This window comes from Copidosoma floridanum, unplaced genomic scaffold (assembly GCF_036245765.1).
Source record: "Copidosoma floridanum isolate Cflo_tuat_1 unplaced genomic scaffold, Cflo_Japanese_pri ptg000019l, whole genome shotgun sequence".
NCBI lineage: Eukaryota > Metazoa > Arthropoda > Insecta > Hymenoptera > Encyrtidae > Copidosoma > Copidosoma floridanum.
In genome coordinates, this window is record NW_028321896.1 from 1,108,701 (window position 1) to 1,126,429 (window position 17,729).

The following is a 17,729-nucleotide window of genomic DNA, read 5'->3' on the forward strand; positions in this document are numbered from 1 at the left end:
TGTACAATGTTTAAAGCTTACTTTATTTTTTCGAAGGGGATATATCTCTAAAGGTAAATAATTTATAGACATTCACACTCACATATTATGCAAGTGAACGGGTAGTAAAAAATCGAGATAGGATCTTTATTACGATCCTGCAAAATTTTCACTTTTCTGGCACGTGAATTTTTTATACTTTGAAGTCAACAATTTGCTTGATTCACAAGCTCAAAATTTTCTATTCCATAAAATATCCAAGTTAAAATATTAAGTCACGTAACAGCACTACTTCCCAGATTGCTGCAGCAAACTACATTTTTGAGAGTTTCGACTTTCTTGAAAATTCATGTAAAGTTTATCGATTTTGGTGGAGTCATGATTGCACTATCATTCAATTTATAAAATGTTAAGTCTCGTCAATATTAGTTACTTAAACCTTTTTAATGACTATTACATAGTTAATATAAAAATTTTATTTTTTATTCATTAAAATAAGCACATGTATCTACACAATTAAAAACAGCAGATGTAGAGTAGAAAAAAAAAAATATTTTGAATGAAAATAATTTATAAAAAATTATTCGTTTGATAAAAACAGTTTTAATAAAATCAAATTAATATGATTAATACCATTAAAATTCACATCAAATAACTTTTTACATTCATGTAGGTAATAATTTTGATAGTTAAAATATACATATTTGATTCTAACAATAAATTTTCAGTGGATGACATAAACACCCTCTTTCTTTATTCATAAAATCACTACTACTAAAAAAAAAATATTATAAACGGTGAGGGATAACATATTTTACACCTCATTATTATTATTGTTATGTGATGAATTAAAGTTTTCCATTATTTACAGTTTAAAGAAAAATAGAATTCAGATTGAACAGGAATACGTAGCCCAGTTAAGGTAAAAATAACAAGAAATCATGTAATATTTTCTAATTTATTCCATTTCTCATAGAAGATTGATCATCATCACAATCAGCAAACACTCGTATTTTTTCCAACAATAAATAAACTGTAAGTAAACTGTACTGCTACTTACTAAATAATATTATTTCATTTCACATCAACAAATTGTGATTAAAATTAGTTAAAAAAAATTCCTAACTAATATTACATGAATGAAATCAATAACAATAACTTATTAAATAATAATTTCATTCCTAACACATGTAAAGTTGTTCATGATTGATTTCTTGAGTACAAAATATTGTTCAGTGCAAGAAAGTCGTCGTGAAAAATTTACATCAATTTAGCAAGGTTTCTTTAATGCTTTGTTACAAATACATACCTCGTAGAATTGTATACACTATCATAAACTGAAAACTGAAACCTCGCATGGTACTTATCATGATAATGATTTTTTTATACAATTATAAATTTGTCGTACATCATACACAAAAAAACTACCACCTTCAGATCTTTATGTTTCAGTTTTTACTTAAGAAAACAGCACCACTCCTTGGATTGATTTGTACACTTGTTGATTTTATACTGTCACTGAAAAATAAAAATTTATTAAGAGTATTCAATGGAGTACAAATTGTTTAGCGAAAAAAATTAAAAAATCGTTTTAAATTAATGAGATGGATACATAACATTTTAATTTTTCGTGTACAATGGAAACAAATTTTTTATAATTTTTTTTTTCTATTCACTTATATTTCGCAAGGTACTAGAAATACTAAGTATGTCAATATTCTTTCTTATACCGAATCAGTGCTATCGTACGTAACAGCACATTCCATCACTGATTTTTTGGTTAATTAAGTTTTGCTATTCTACAATAGTTCAGTTGTAATAAAGAGTGGAGTACACTCAAATTAGTGCCTGATTATTCATCAAAATTCAGGAAAAATGATGATGGTTAGTATAAACAGCTCTTAAAGTCTCACTCATTTAGCATTGAGTTAAATTCAAATGCTTGATCGGTGAATGTTCACTGATTTAGATTGAGAAAGGTGGCAATGAAACCATTACGTAAAACATTGTATTTACCTGCTTTGGATGTCCATAGAATCTGACGTGGTAACGTACAGTAATAAATCGTCTGGAACCTTTTCAAAAGCTTGCAAACTCACGGTCTCTGGCGAATAACCAAAGTTTATTACCACGTAAACTGACGTCTCGCCTTCAAGTTCTCTGCAATGATACATAAGTTATTTTTAATGTAGTATTTACCAAACTTGCAATATTTATTTAAATGAAGAATATTTATGATTTATCGATGATACACATTCAAACGAATGACCTACCTTGAAAAGGCAAATACATCGTCATTAAGTAGTCTCGTTTGAAGCGATCCCTTATTGACTGCTGGCAACTTTCTAAGCTCCGTTATTTTTAAAAACGTTTTGTAGTAGGACTTGTCCGCTGCTTTTTGAGCAGCAAGATTGAGATGTTTAAAATTTTCATTCACACGAAGCCAAGTATTCGGATTAGTTGAAAATCCTAAAACATTCATGCGTTTGAGAGTGTACTTTTCATGAAGCTCTGATTGAAATTAGGCCACGGCAAAGAATTACCAGCAGAAACTGTATTGTCCCACTGGAAGGGCGTCCTAGCTTTATCGCGGGACGACTTTTCATAGCCACCCTTGCCAGCGTTGCATCCCTGAGGATCCTGCGTCTCCTCCCAAGACAGCCAAGTGTCCTCCATACCGATCTCTTCGCCATTGTAGGTCACGGCAACGCCAGGTAATAGATGCACCATAATTTGAATGGGTGGTGCCAAGTTGCGTCCGTAGCGCGTCACCAGCCGTGACTTGTCGTGATTGCCGGCCTAAATATTTTCAAATCGATAAAAAAAACCCTTGATCAATATTATCATGTCTACAAACGATAACAAAAAATTCCTCAATAATAAATTTTTTTCCACGAATTGATCATGCCACTGATAAAATTGATATGATTTTATCACCTCAATAAAGATATCACGCCAAAACGACAAGATGGCACACTAAATTGAGTTTTTTTTTGCGTTATTCGACGTCTCGCGTAACAACAGTTAGATCCAAAGCAGTCGCTGTTTAGCGTATGTAACTCATGGGTTGTCGTACTCACCACCCAGTTAGAAACAGCCCCGACGGGCAAATTATCGGTCCACGTGTCCACGAGTTTCTTGAAGCTTTCAGCTTTCGAATGTTTCTCGACTGACGTGATCAAGCCAAAGTTGAAGGGAAAGTGCGCCCTGTACAAGTAATAATCCATCGTCTTGCTCATATTGGCATAAGCTTCGATTACGATGATGCGCGTGTCGCCCTTGTTTTCGTACTTGTCCATAACATCCCGCCACTGGCTTACCATTTCGTACGTTTCGCGCAAAGCGTTCGTGTACATGTGGATCGTGTAACCGTAGCTCTTGGGGTCGCTGGTGGTTCCGCTCAGGGGCTCGTCTCGCAAATCTTCGATCTCATACAGATGGGGTATCGCGTCTATGCGGAAACCGTCCACGCCCTTGTCGAGCCAAAACCTAAGGATGTCCTGTGGAACATTACAAAATGCTCATTAGAATTTGTTATTTAGGGAAACACCGTTATTTCTTGACCTTCATTTCTTCCACGACTTTCTCGTTGCGGTAATTGAAATCTGGTTGTTCAGGAGCGAACTGGTGTAAATAGTACTCTTGCCTCTCCTCGTTCCAGGTCCAAGCAGATCCGTAAAATACATTGACCTGCAGTTTATTTATTTATTTTTTTCTTGTTTTCATGAAGCGAAAAAATTTTATACACCAAAAAAAAGGCATTGATGTCCTCAATGAATTACCCAGTTATTTGGTGGTTGACGAATCCCATTGACGATTTTTCCCGGATGCCACATGTAGTAGTCTGTGTAGGGTTCTATTTTTCTAACGCTATTCTGGAACCACTCGTGTTTGTTGGAACTATGATTAGGCACGAAATCCATGATGACCTTGAGATTTAATTTATGGGCTTTGTCCACCAGATCTTCGAAATCCTGCATGGTACCGTAAACAGGATCAATGCCCTTGAAGTCAGAGATGTCGTATCCAAAGTCCACCATGGGGCTCGGGTATATGGGGGACAACCAGAACGCATCGATTTTGGTATCGACCAAGTGCTCCAATTTGCTCTCTACACCTGTAAAGATAAATGAACTCACAGTCATTCATTTAAATCTTTCACACGGAAATCAAAGTTCGATTGTGTTTCATCCCACAAACTATTTTGTCGATCGATCAAGGTCATGGAAATGTACACCTTTATCGAAAATATATCGGGGTGGTATCTTCACTGCACGAGTACGTGTCCTGAATATTTTTCCAGTTTGCATCACATTCGTGTAAAATACGTTCGAATTGAAGGGCCATTCGTCAATATCCATACCAATGACATATCGCTCAATCACTAACGCTTCTCTTGGAATCATATATGTCAAAGGGTGTCGAGAGTTTTCGCTTTTTTTTTCTCGATTGCATCAGTAATCACTTTCAGTTGAGCATCCTATCGTTGCACGTGTATTATATACATAATATTTGTCGACGCTAGTTAATGTCCACCCACTCCTACTTGATCGAGGGCATTAACAGTACGGGGGTAAGGGCGACCATAATATTGGGCTGCCATACCATACACTAGTTGGAAATTCGTGGGTCATTGAGGTTCTCGAGAATACCAATTACTTTTAATACAAAAATTCATACTTGTAGCACACTTGAGTATAAATGCTAATCACACTCATCGATAACAATTCATCAGATAAGGAGCCATCAGACTATGGTGTTAAGATGATTTTAACATTGTTGACTCGGCAACGTAATATAAGCTCTACAACATAATATTATATGCTCAACATAAGGATGAAAAAAAAAATTTTTTTTAAATTAAAAAAAAAATAATGTACTTGAAATCGAGATAAAACGAAGGCCAATGATTGTACAAAGTACCAAAGAATGCCATCCAAATCGTCGATGCGAGAAGAGTAAAAACAAAATTTTTTAAGCTCTGATATAATTAAGAAGTCGCGCAAAATTCCGATTCACCCTCCAATTAGATCGGCGACTTATTCTCAAACCATGAACTTTTAACGAATCCAAATTGACACTTTTCCAGCGCTGACCTGCTATTGGCTTTTAATCATCGGTTGTAATTGAAACTCGGCGAGTTCGACGTGCTAACGTGATTTCTCCGTCCCTCTCTCTCATCTACCGCTGGGCAAAGTGCCCGTCCGTCTCGCTGTCGATTCCAGAAAGTAGAATAATCCGCTTTGCGGATATCGAAGGGATAGTGCGAGCAAAGTCGCCCGAGGGTTTGAGCCACTAATGGATATAGTCCGAGGCAGGTGTCAGTCTCTCGCGTTTGCCGGTTACATGACGAGAACTGTGAAGTGCGAGGTTTTAAAGTTTATGACTCGATGTGGAAGATATGGCCAGTAGAAGCTTGGGGACTTGCCACAACTGGTTATTATTTTTTTATGACTTTGAGCTTTTAGAATGATTATTCTTACGTTTACCCACGAACCTTGCATAAGTGATCCACCCTTGTGCAATTTAAAAACATTTAATTCTGATGAAAAGTGATTATAACCTTAACATTTTCTTATCATATATTATTTGTTTACTCCAACATATGTCAACAGATTTTTAAATTAGATCGTATTTTTTCAAATTTCTTTCATAATATGCTTGTTATTGAGAAAGTAGTTATACGTTATGATATTCATAATTTTGGTCCATAGTTAAATTGGTTTTTAAAATAAAAAATAAAAAGTTCTTGGATCATTAGGGAGCATAATACAATTTTTATGAGTAGTTATGCAAATTTTAATTTATAATTTTTACAACACACTAGAATCATTTTTTTGAATTGTAATTTGGTAGGAAGATGTTTAAATATTCATCATACACAATGTTACGCGAAAAAAAAGCCCCCAGGGTGTACTTGTATTAAACAGTACACAATTTCAAATAACCGACTCAAAGGAAAGAAAATTTCCGGGAAAACTTACCCTTGAGATCTCCAATACCATCACCATCGCTGTCTTTGAAGCTTCTCGGGTAGATCTGGTACAAAGACATAGCTTTCCACCAGTCTGATGAGTCTCCATAAACTCCGAGATAGAGGAGCGCTAATACCCCAAGAGCTATAAAGGTCCTCATGTTTTTTCTGTCAACAAAAATGAAAAAACTTCTTTTGAAACAAATTAAACGCATCCTTGTTGGAATTTAATTTGAAACGAAACGCTGCTATAGTTTTAGTATTGTAACAAATTGTACAAAAATAATGATGTTATTTTATGTAGATTAATAAAATTTTAGAAAAAAATTTAGTTTAATTTTTTAATTAGTTGTTTTACAGCTTTGATGGGGTAAAATTGTTTTTTAGTGCGAAATTCTTTAAATTAAATCTGTTGAATGAAATAAAATCCACAAGATTGAATGATTTAATTTTTTTACTATCAATTTTTAAAATAACTAATAAAAAATAACGTGTAAGTATTTTATTAACATCTAAAGAGATACCACTGATTTTTTTGCTTAAACCAATTCAAATAAATTGAATAAATGAAAATTAAACTCCACGCCTAAGCTTGTCGAACCGATATTGTAGATAAAAATTTACATTCGTAACGTAATTATCAGTGAAATCATTTAATAAAAATTTACCGGCTACAACAAGAAGACGCGAGTGGCGGAATACTTTATCAATCTTTCAATAAAGCACCGAGTAAATTCAGTGTCACGCAAGAGTCGACCACTGACTATTCAACACTCGCCAATTCATCTATTTATAACGCTAGTGAAAACGATGGCACAGGAGTAGCAGGAGGAGGAGGGGGCACCTTGTTTTATGCACGTGTTATCCGCTATACATCGTCGATCGACCTACCACCAGCTCTCTATCTCACTCTCTCTCTCTCCCCCTCTTGTCCTTCTTTTTCTCGTTTGCTCGCTCGAATGATCGACAATCAACTGATTTTTAAGGTTTTCATTGTGTACCTACATCTCCAGTGTGACGGGCGTGTTTTTACAAATATGCAAAAAAAAAAAAAAAAAAAAAACGAAGTCACGAGAATAAGTAAATAAGCAAACGAACGGAGCACGTCAGTGTGACAATGTGTGTGATTGCACTTATTGCAGGTAAAAAATTTACCTTGCAATTATTCATATGAAATACTAAAAAAAGAGAACTACACTTATTACAGAAAATGTTTACAATAGCCCGAAATGTCGCATTAAATAAAGTTTCTTCAATTCATAATCTCGGAACGCATCCGTCATGATTACAGTATAATAAATTTTGTGCTACTTTCCTTGTATCTATACAGCACCTATACACTTTCCTCATGAAGCTGCTGTTTGTTATCGGATATAATAATATCACCTTAAAATCACCAGATTACGAACATTGGTATTATGATAAAAAAGTAAAATGTTATACTCATTTATGTTTCAACTAAATTATTAATCTACAATTTCAAGATACAGGTACATCAAGGAATCTACCCATTCCATCAAATCATTTTTTGAGTTTTGCTTATGAATAAATTTTAATTCTTGATATACTGTATTTGATGACCAGAGGTTTCATTTCATAATTTAAACTAAATAAAAAAAAAAAACATTTTAAATCGATGTAGAGAGAAAACTTAAACGACAAAGTGTTAACGAAGTATACAATTTTGCATGATACACAGTTGTAAGGGTTTACAATTTCCTAATAGAAAGTAGCTAGCCAGCCAATTTTGCGCGATGTTAAAAAGTTAAAGTATCATTAAGATTTTTATCATAAATATGCATATACATTACAATGTAACCCATAACTAAGGACTATTTAAATTTTTTGCATTTGTTTTTGATCCTTAATTCAATTATTTTTCAGAGCACAATTAGTTTCGTGCGTAAAATATTTTTTTCCTTATTTTCTTTTTTCAACTGAGAATTATTTTTTTATTTTTTTTATTATTGTCTTCATGAAGAAAACAACAAGTCAGTTGCAAGGAGTAATTTATTATTGCTACTTGGACTGATATTTTCTCAATCTGGATAAACTTTATCAGTTATTTCCCATATTTTAATATTTTTAGTGTAATACTCATTTTTTTAAAGTATATTACTAATAATGATAGGTTAAATAGATCTTGAAATGAGTAGTGGATTTTTTTCTCGTGTAATGAAATGTACTGACTACTGTACGCGTATCTGTTTACTATAGTACATTTTTTCAGTAGTAATAAAGACTCCTCAGATAAGAAAAGTGCTCAGCTGAGCCTATAATTTACTTTTCATTTAAAATATTGTTGTACGATACATTTGTTATAATTTTTAATAAAATTGATTGATATAAAATAGTAGTAAGAAATTTCTCGTTCAAAGTAATTAATTTTTTCCGTAATCAACATAAATTGTTAGTATTTAAAAATTTTTTAATAAAATGTTTACAATGTTTATTTAAAATGGTAGTGAATGTAAGGTAGAAATTTCATTTATTTCTGATAAGTTATTGAATTAACTAAAAAATAAATAAATAAAAAACATATTTAATGTAAGACTAAAATAAAGAGTGAAAATTTTTCTGATAAAAAGAAAAAAAACATCATTATAAAAGTAACTTCTGTATGCATTAACTGAGAAATAAAAAACAATAAAACACGTAATACTACTTCAGTACACCAACAAAGTAAGCACTATTATTGATGGACACTTTAAAAAATTAAATCAAGGCTTTGAAAAATATGCAATATTCCACTTGCTATTTGTGTCAAATTAAATAATCACAAACGTAGTTTATTATTGTTCAAAATCTGTCATTATCATCATGAGTACAACATTAGACGCGAGTCATACGAGTCACGTTGCTATTTGTTGCGTAGAATAACAGAAATGAAAAGAGCTGGAAATAAAAGTACAAATTGTTAACTTTACTTGCACGACAGATGTGTGATGAAAAACTCATTTAGAAGGAAATAACAAAATTATTTATTATTACAATAATTAAAAAACTTAAGTGATATAATTTTTTACTTAAATTTACATGATATAAGTATTACAAGGGTTTTGATTAAATGAACAACAATGATTGTAATTGTAAAAATTTTAATAAAATAATTTTAATAAAAGTTACTATATATTACGAGAAATTTTCCAAGTATTATGTGAATCGAGTTCTTACTCGTGAACTAGCTCCTTTACCTTAAATTAAGGTTAAAGACTTTTTTTGAATAGTGAAACTCACGGTTTTTTTTTTTTTTACTTTGTACAGCCAGGCATCCAAGAATAAATTGAAATCTTGGGCCTTAATTGAGAGCATCAAGCTTTCAACTTACACCTGAGAACCTAGTCCGGCAGCCAGGATACTTTTCGTAACCGATAGAGGTCCATTGTTACACCAAAGTTTTTTTTATGTATTTTGATGCGCTGAATCCGATTTTCAAAGGTGCTTGGCTGTAAAATTGGCCGATTAATTGTTATAAACATTTTTTATAAACAAATAAATTTTTTTAAATTCCTTGGCCAATTTTTAGACAAAAAGTATTCTTATCATTTTTTCGTAAAAACCTTCGATTACGAGTAAAAAAGTCCCGAAAAAGTACAGATTTGGCAATATTCTGCTACAGATTCCAGCCGCAAAACGCATTCAACCGTAATCTCATTTCAATGGTTATTTGTTGCTCGTTATGCATAACAAACGTGGTGCATCTTTATTGACGAGTAACAACTGTCCCCGAGCTTAAATTATGCGTGGATAACCGAGCCATGAATCGCTACTGATTATCATCGGGTTCACGTGGTGACTCGTCTATCGACAAATAACGACCACCCTGTACATGGAGTTTCAGCGTTGGTGAACAGGTGGGCTTTTACTCGCTATTCGAGTATACTAGCTCGTGAAATTTCTATGGGTTGCTCCCTGATAACGAAAATTTAGCCAACTCGTGGCTTCACGGATACGCAGGTTCTCACGACTCGTTTCCTTCAGTACGTGTATTGGGGTTGATTAGGACTATACTGCTTCTTGTAGGATAAAATAAGCTTCAGTAATACGTGGTAGTGCTTACCAGAATTATTTGACATGGCAAATATCACTTGATACTTGCAATTAAGTCTTATTTATTAATGAAGTAATTTATAATGAAGTAACTTCGTTGCTCTTGATTTCATAAAAAGACACATTCTTAAGCGAATGGTTTGAAAAAAATTTTTTTATAGTAAATGAATCAAAATATAATTATTTATAGTTCATTTTTCAATATTCATGATACATACGAAGGATTAAGAATTAAGTGATTTCATGAGTAAATCTGTAGACGTTAAAGATGATTACATAATTTGGATCTGTTGTAAACCGAGTTCTATGTAATTCAATTGTTGATCTGTGCGATTGTGCTACGACTAGGAGAAAAAGAAAACTGGGGCCTTGACATCTAGACGGAATTAACTTGACACTGATAGGATTTCGTTGGTGCTTCGTCAAACACATAATTGAGCAAAGCAGCAGGAACGCCTGAGAGGTACTTATGTTGATTTAATTGAGAAAACGTTTTGCTTATCTCCAATGAATGGTAACCACAAATTCTTAGTGTTATTTAATCATGTAATAGATTTTATATTAATAAATAAAGATCATTTTTTTTATCTTCAATTATAACACTGATTGGATGTTTTGATACATGCTTATCTTTGTATATGACAATATGCTTAGATAAACTTTTATCTAATAATTACTTAAATTCTTACAATACTGTAGCCATTGTATGGTAATAAAGCTTATCAGTATATAAATGGATTTTTTAACTTTTTAAAATTATTTAATCTGCAAGAATTCAATTGAATGAATAGATAAATGGAAAAGCTTAAGAACTAACAAATAAATAGGATGCAATTGTCAAATTTTGACTGAGGTTAATTTCAATAAGATAAAAAAATGATTTATAAATATATGATTCTAGATTACACTACTTTTGTTCAAACTTTAAAAATGAGCAGCATTATGTCAGTTCAAAGTAATAAATAATAAACATATTTTTATTGAAAGTTTTTAATCTACATTCAGAAATATATCGCAAACAAAAACACTATACATTTTAGTTTTACTTGGTTTTATACATTTTTATAATAGTTTAATTTTTTAATTTATATTAAATGTAAAATATTCATCCGAAAAAACAATTTATAGTAAAAAAAAAAAAACTTAAACACAGCCGTCTAAAAATTTTTTCAACTTTATTCTATACAATGCACGACTACTATTAAGTACTAATGAAATGAATTTGAAACTAAATACATTTGTGGACTTCTACAACATTTTTTTTGTGAAACAAAACATAGCACATCTGGATATTATCATTTAGTATTAATTTTCTTTAAAAAATGTTCTGTTTTATCTCAAAGAATCTAGAATTGTAAGTCTCATGTAAATTGTTACTTATTAAAATTATTTTTTACTAACTTCATGAATAGAATTTAATTATTATTTTGGTATTGCATTTATTAGAAATTTTACGGATAAACGTTGTGGGATTTTAAAATATACATTTATAGTTTGAACTGCTGTATTATTGATTTATTGAAAAAAAAAAAAACACAAAGTTATAATATTTATCAACGTACAAAAATAATTGGTCTCCATATTTAGTCAACAGCAGTGAAAATATATCCACTTCGCGCATTTACATGCAGTTTCTGTGATTCCATAATTTCTCTGAAATTATTTCATACAAATTATAATTTATGAGACAAATTATTAAAATTTTTTTTTATGGACATAGTTACTACAATTAACTGACCCATCTTTGACGTCTTTGAATACAGGCAAGGCCGTATACAGTTTTACTTTGTCCAGTGTATCATCGTATTTTTTCAAATTTACGGTTTCTGCTTCATAACCAGCATTTATTACAACGTAAATCGATTTTTCACCATTAAGATCTCTGTAATAAAAAATGTTTGTAAGATGTTCATAAAATCTAATGTACGATTGATTTGTTCATACTTTTTGTACATTAAAAAAATTACATGATTACCTCGAAAAAGCAAACACATTATCACTCAGCATCATGGACCCAAACGATCCTGTTTTTATAACTGGTAATTTTCTAAGATTGGTGACTTTTACGAAGGACTTATAGTATGATTTATCAACGGCTTTTTGTGCTGCTAGGTTAGTTTTCTTGTAGTTTTCATGAACTCGCAGCCAAGGTTTTGGATTTGTTGAAAATCCTTATGTATATATATCAAAAAACAAAATAGATGATAATTATAATTAGAAAGTCAATAAATTCCACATTGAACATTTACCAGCTGATACCGAGGAATCCCATTGGAAGGGGGTTCTGGCAGGATCACGAGTCACACTGCTGAAAAGCTTTTCCCCGACCCTACAGGCTTGGGAGTCTTTGGTCTCCTGCCACGACAGAATCGTATCTTCCATACCGATCTCCTCGCCGTTGTAAGTGACAGCTACTCCTGGAAGTAGCTGAACCATCGTCGTTACGACTGGAGCAAAATCGTAACCATGGCTTGAAACAATTCTAGTGTTGTCATGATTTCCAGCCTGCGAATTACATTCAAACAAGTACCTTATTGATAACGAAGGGATTTTTATCGTGGTCGCATTCGTGATACAACTACTAATCGCGTACTGACCACCCAGTTGGCTGTGGATCCAATAGGCATGTGATCCATCCATTCGTCAATCAAATATCTGTACTGTTCAGCAGTGGTGTTTTGGTTTGTAAAAATGAAACGAAAATTAAAAGGAAAGCTTGCTCCGTAACAATAATAATCCATAGTCTCTTTAGGATCACCGTATATTTCTAACATGAGGACACGTTGGCTTTTGTTCTTGTATTCGTCGATCACGTTTCGCCACTGTCGCACCATCTCATATGTTTCCAATTGATTGGTTGTGTAAATATGAACGGTGTATTCATAGCTATTCGAATCATTGGTTGTACCGGTTAGAGGTTCGTCCAACAATTCCTTGGCTTCTACGAGGTGTGGTACTGCGTCCACGCGAAAGCCATCTACTCCTTTGTCCAACCAAAATCTCAAGACATTCTAGTAAACAAACATTTCGTGGAAAAAATGCTTAATGTTCTAGTAAAAGATTGTAATACTGTGGACTAGCCTTCATTTCTTCGACAACTTTTTCGTTGCGGTAGTTTAAATCAGGTTGTTCTGGTAAAAACTGATGCAAATAATATGCCTGTCTCTCCTCGTTCCAAGTCCATGCTGATCCGTAGTAGGCATTAACCTATTTTTTTTTAAATACAGAAACTACAGTTTGTGTAAAAACGATTATTTCATGCACTTTTAACCAATCAAAATTTACCCAGTTATTTGGTGGCTGACGAGTTCTATTCACCATTTTGCCAGGGTGCCAAACGTAGTAGTCTGTGTAGGGTTCTACTTTTTTTACACTTTTTTGGAACCACTCGTGTTTGTTGGAACTATGATTAGGCACGAAATCCATGATAACTTTGATCGATGAACTGTGAGCTTTATTGAGTAGATTTTCAAAGTCCTTCATCGTCCCGTAAATGGGATCTATTCCCCGGTAGTTGGTCACATCGTAACCAAAGTCCTTCATTGGACTCGAGTAGATAGAAGATAACCAAATGGCATCGAATTTGGAATCAATCACATGTTGAAATTTGCTTAAAATACCTTACTCATCATATGAATCATATAATCAATTTTGAGCTTCATTAAATTAATGTCACAAATAAATTCAATTTATCATAAGTTGTAAGGCCCGCTTACCTTTGAGATCTCCAACTCCATCGCCATCACTGTCTTTGAAGCTTCTTGGATAGATTTGATAGAGAGACATGGTTTTCCACCATTCTAACGGTTCACCATGAATTTTGCAGAGCAGTAATAATATGATTTGTCCAGCTATGAGAATCTTCATGTTTATATCTTTAATATGACGTGCTATTAATCAAATTGTAATTTGAAAATTGAAATTATTATAGCAACGTAAAAAAAATTGCGGATATCGATGTCTATTCTTTATACTGAAAAGTTCACAAGAATTATCCGTTTTATACCTTTGCCAGTGAGAACAATGACGAAAATTTCATCTTTTTTGTCTATGTTCAACATGCAAACAGCAGATAATTTTTATGTTTTACACTTCGTTTATCTTGTTTTCAGTATTTTAAAAATCTTTCTTATTTTCAATGTAAAAAACTGACAAAAAAAATACGCTTTTATGATGTAACAAAAATATTGTGAGCAGAAATATTTAGAGTTAATACCACGTAATCCAAAGTGTATAAATAAACAAATAATACTTAACGAAAAATTTTTTTTAACATTAGCTAAAAGTACAATTTGGCCTTGTGTTGTTTGAATATTGTTGGTTTGAAGATAATATTATGAGTCCATCTGTAATTACTTAAAATAAATACTTTAACTATTCAACAAGCACATCATACTGACTAAAAAGAAAAAGATTTTGCTATTGAATAATAATATATTTTTTTAGATAAATTTAAATGATAACCGTATAACGTAAATGAATTAATAGTCATTGATAAATTTTTTTTTAATTTAAACGTCTGTATTTGATATCAGTAACATTATAAGACAGCAAAATGCAGTTATACATTATTTATACATTTAATTTTATAACACCTTCGATAAAAAAAAAGGTTTTTTTTTTTTTATTAAAAAATCATACATCACTGTAGATTATTTTCATATCATAATTCTACAGTTAAGTCTGTTGGATTTTTTTAAAAATCTTGTGAAAAAATCACGTAATCTGTCTTGACTAATCACGTAAAGAATAAAAAAAATGTAATGTTTTGGTCACATGGTGATCGAACTTTTAAAGTAGAAGATTGTTCCGATAAAATACTTACGTACGATAAATTTCCTTCATACATAGATCCAGGGTTAATTATAAACAATTGTTATTTAATTTGAAAAATAAATATGGTATGATTAAGAAATAAACCACCACCTTGAAAAAACAGTTCCCTTCAAACTTTGACTAAAAAAGTTACACTTCACGTACTTAGGTGAATAAAGTATGAAATTGACGCACATTATTTCAAGACGCGTAAAATTCGGAGAAGAACCTACAGTAAAGCCTTCGATCGAATTACCAAAGACAAGAAAAACGAAAACGGATAAAAAACAGGCTATTGTTTGGCTTCCCAAACCACTCACAGTTACCCACACCCACTTCTCTCTTGTACTTGTTTACATACAATGTAAAACATAGTAGCGTGTCCTTCCCTCTAGGCATATAGCAACGTTGTGAAAATTAACGGCAGTCGTGCGTGTCCTGTGACACACAAGTCGGTGATGTGGTTAATTTCTCGTGTGGTTCTCTTTAGCAACCGGTGACAACAGGCACATATAAATAACAGCCGAATTTTATTGTCCTACTAGTATGGGTATGAAAGTGACATTTCCTTTTGTAAGGTATTTAAAGCCAAAGGGTAAAAAAGAGATTTTTTTGAGTCTGAATTGTCGAGTTGCTTAAAATAAAATTAGTAAATGTGTACACAGCAACAACTATCTTATTGATTTCCTTGTTACGCTCTGATGTTGCGCAAAACGTTTCCCATGTACCCCCTGAGGCATTCGAATCGCAAGTTGAGGTGTATGTGCGATTGACGTTTGTTCATCTACAGTTTATCAAATCAGAATTCAATATTTAATCATTATATATTTGACAAGAATGTCTCAGATCACAGGTGTATACTATTATTACGTACTTTATGCTATTTAAATCCTATTTTTATTATTCTCGAGTGGTTGAAGAGAAATGTATGTTGAAGTAAACGTGTGTAAGTCGGTACACCTAAAAAAAAATTATTCGAATTGTAACTATTTAATATATGGTTACAATTATGATTTTTTACTCAGATTTTACACTTAATGTTGTAACTTTAATCCATACTGAATAAAATTTAACTTTTTTAAATTGATTTATAACTATTTAACGAAGAAAAATTCAAGATCCGTTACTTATTGTGACAACTGTTTTAATTTAAAAATATTTGATTATCAGTTGTAAAGACAATGCAGCCTTTTTTTTTAAATCACAAAAGTTATGGAATACTTTCAATCTGTTATCTATTTATTAAAAAAGAGTCAAACTGCAAATTTTAATACAACTGGTAACTAAAAAAACCCACTTACCAGTTTTTTAAATTAATAAAAAATTTGTATTATTTATCAATTATTATTGATCATCACTAAAATATTTTAGTTGTAAGTTACACAAATAATTGGCCAAACTATTTTTAAATACAAATTATAAAAACATTAGGCATAATCTTAGTTTTGAGTCGCAAATAAAAAAAATTACGGTCAACTGATAACGTAATCACTTCACATGTGTTGTTATTACTCTGTAATTCTGGGCAAAAAAATTTTCCTTGTATTAGGAAGTTGCCTGCGCATACTTATTTTGGTTTGTATTTTATTGAAATTCGAGTTGGATGACAAATCACCAATCACGTAAAAGATTACACAAGTAGTTCATCGTAGTATTAAACAAGTATTGAGACCAACGTATTGATAACAATCAATAAATAATACGAATGTTTGCTGACACTGGATGCAATTTTATAAGACGGGCACATTGAAAGCGTCGACTCAACAGTCATCGAGAGTAATTAAAAGTGGCAATTACTTGAGAGAGGGAAACAGAGGACGTTAGGCAAATTGCCGCTTCGATTCCGATTAGGTATACATACCGATTTCTCTCGCTCTGATTAATCATAATTCTGTGAATACCTGAAAATAATTGTACTCTTGAAAACTGTAGGGCTGGTAGTGTGTGTGTGCGCGTATATGTATGTGTTCGTGTGTGTGTAAAAAATAAACTATTCCTTCAATACGAACGTGATCTCGATTAAATTGTAATTCTAGTATGATTTCGTCGATACGCAGTAAAACAGTTCATTTTATCATCAAACTCATTAAGCCAGCTAAAAGATATGAAAGTATAGTATTATGTACCAGGAAATTCCAAACTATTGAATTAGCTTTACAAAAGCGCAATCGAAAATTTGTCCAGTAATTTATTACGTTTAATAGATGCACGAATCGGTGCTGCCGATCGAATCAGATACTGTAGTAGGAACAAAGTTCATTATGACGTAATAACATAATAACATCACATCGTCCTCCCATGCACACACTCTGCACTGTGACGCGTGCTTTCATAAAGAAATAATAACTTCCTCAACACTTGCTGCCACATCACGCTACCTTTTTTTTCAGCTTTTGATCAAACTATGTTCTCGAACATCAAAGTGTGCTTAATTGATTTTACTGGCTTAAAGTGCGCAAAACCTCGTTCCCTTATCCTGGGAGATTTTTCTCCCCACCTACTTCGAGGGATAGAGAGGAATCGCTGCTGAATGAGTTACGAACTCCCAAGGGGGATAATTAAACAAAGAGATGGATGAAAGAGAGCAGAGAGTAGTTTGGTTAAAAAATTTTGCTCGGGGGCTTTCATTTACAACTCATGTTCCACGTACATTCCTTTTCCCAAGTGATGGTTGAACGGTGCAATTTATTTTTTTCCCTTTCATTCTTTCTCCTTGAAAGGCTTTACTTTAGTAACACAACTTTTTCATTAACACCAGCTTTTGGGGGACAAATTGAAGGTGCAAAAAAAAAAAATTTTGAAAGTTGCTATTTAAAAAAATGAGATCCCGTGAGTGTATCCGTAAATAATTATCTAGGAATTAAAATTTTTTTCTTTTTTTTAATTTTTTATTATTTTTATCATTAGTTAA

General features: G+C 32.3%; 3 protein-coding genes across 3 annotated transcripts in view; 1 reads left to right on the forward strand and 2 right to left on the reverse strand.

The window, feature by feature from the left end:
• LOC106639281 (dual specificity calcium/calmodulin-dependent 3',5'-cyclic nucleotide phosphodiesterase 1A-like) overlaps positions 1-17,729 on the forward strand; it is a 115,434-nt gene that overhangs the window by 39,603 nt on the left and 58,102 nt on the right. The window lies entirely within an intron of this gene.
• Positions 829-6,116, reverse strand: Hbg3 (alpha-glucosidase). Its single transcript, XM_014352853.2, has 8 exons — positions 5,964-6,116; positions 3,762-4,096; positions 3,544-3,669; positions 3,060-3,479; positions 2,523-2,778; positions 2,253-2,448; positions 1,996-2,139; positions 829-1,497 (listed from the first exon to the last, which is right to left on the reverse strand). The coding sequence occupies exons 1-8, from the start codon at positions 6,112-6,114 to the stop codon at positions 1,428-1,430; spliced, it is 1,698 nt and encodes a 565-aa protein (XP_014208339.2). The 5' UTR covers positions 6,115-6,116; the 3' UTR covers positions 829-1,427.
• LOC106639319 (alpha-glucosidase-like) lies at positions 11,587-13,919 on the reverse strand. The gene is made up of 8 exons (XM_014352855.2): positions 13,720-13,919; positions 13,289-13,623; positions 13,085-13,210; positions 12,601-13,014; positions 12,253-12,508; positions 11,979-12,174; positions 11,742-11,885; positions 11,587-11,656 (listed from the first exon to the last, which is right to left on the reverse strand). The coding sequence occupies exons 1-8, from the start codon at positions 13,868-13,870 to the stop codon at positions 11,587-11,589; spliced, it is 1,692 nt and encodes a 563-aa protein (XP_014208341.2). The 5' UTR covers positions 13,871-13,919.